Here is an 894-nt window from a genome sequence, read left to right as displayed (position 1 = left end):
AGTACGAGCCGCTTCAGCCCGCCCGCGCAGGCCGACATGATGCGCTTGCCCGTTGCGGACGAGCCCGTCATCGCAACCATGTCCACCAGCGGCGACTCGACCAGCCGCTGCCCCACAGCTCCGTCGCCCTGCACAAGCCCCACCAGCCCGGAGGGGAGGCCCGCCTGCAGCGCCTCCACGGCCGCCTGACCGACGAACCAAACCCATCAAGCGCTGCTGGGGGCAAGGCAGCCGGGTGCGTCTCCGCCGCCCGCCTGGCCCGAGAGAGGCGCCACCTCGGACGGCTTGACGACGACCGCGTTCCCGGCGGCGAGCGCTGGAATGGCCAGCAGCAGAATCTCGTCGACTGGGAAGTTCCAAGGAGCGCAGACCGCCACCACGCCTGCCGAGCGGGGCGGCGGACCGTCCTCGGGAGCGGGCAGAGAGGGCTAGAGTGCGGACAGCCGTGGCTGCCGTGTGCATCGCGGACGAGGATGGAGGATCCGCCGATCAGCTGACATTCGTTGGCGGCGCGTACGTGCCGCACAAACTCGTCCTTGTCAGCCGCGCCCTCGACCTCCTCCGTCGCCTCGGAGAGGATCTTCCCCATCTCGCGCACACACAGCTCGGCGATGGAGGCGACCTATCCTCCAGCCAACGTGTGCGTTCGCACCCGATTCCATTCGATGCGGCCTCTCACATTGCCTTGGGCGTGAGGGACTTCACGGCGGCCGCGATCCGCTCGCACCGCTCAGAGAGCGGCGTCTGCTCCCACGATGGCTGTGCCGCCTTTGCTGCCTGCAGCGCCTCGTCGACCACTGCGGGCGTGCTGATCGGCACCCGGGCAATGACGCTGCCGTCTGCTGGGTTGGTGTCTACGATGTGGTCCGCTTCGATGATCACGCCTTGCACCAT

The 894-nt window shown here is 68.6% G+C and overlaps 1 protein-coding gene across 1 annotated transcript in view; it reads right to left on the bottom strand.

Annotated features, from left to right (window-relative positions):
* Positions 1–894, bottom strand: part of EMIHUDRAFT_450901 (putative alcohol dehydrogenase) — a gene marked incomplete at both ends in the record, with an annotated part of 1,453 nt that extends 559 nt beyond the window's left edge. The window contains 4 exons of the mRNA XM_005773425.1: positions 6–185; positions 255–382; positions 499–622; positions 706–894. Of these exons, the coding sequence (XP_005773482.1) occupies positions 6–185; positions 255–382; positions 499–622; positions 706–894 (621 nt within the window). The remainder of the gene's footprint in view (positions 1–5; positions 186–254; positions 383–498; positions 623–705) is intronic.

The sequence above is a fragment of the Emiliania huxleyi genome (assembly GCF_000372725.1).
Source record: "Emiliania huxleyi CCMP1516 unplaced genomic scaffold EMIHUscaffold_34, whole genome shotgun sequence".
Lineage (NCBI taxonomy): Eukaryota > Haptophyta > Isochrysidales > Noelaerhabdaceae > Emiliania > Emiliania huxleyi.
The sequence above is the reverse complement of the archived record's forward strand: the minus strand, read 5'-3'. Positions and strand labels throughout refer to the sequence as shown.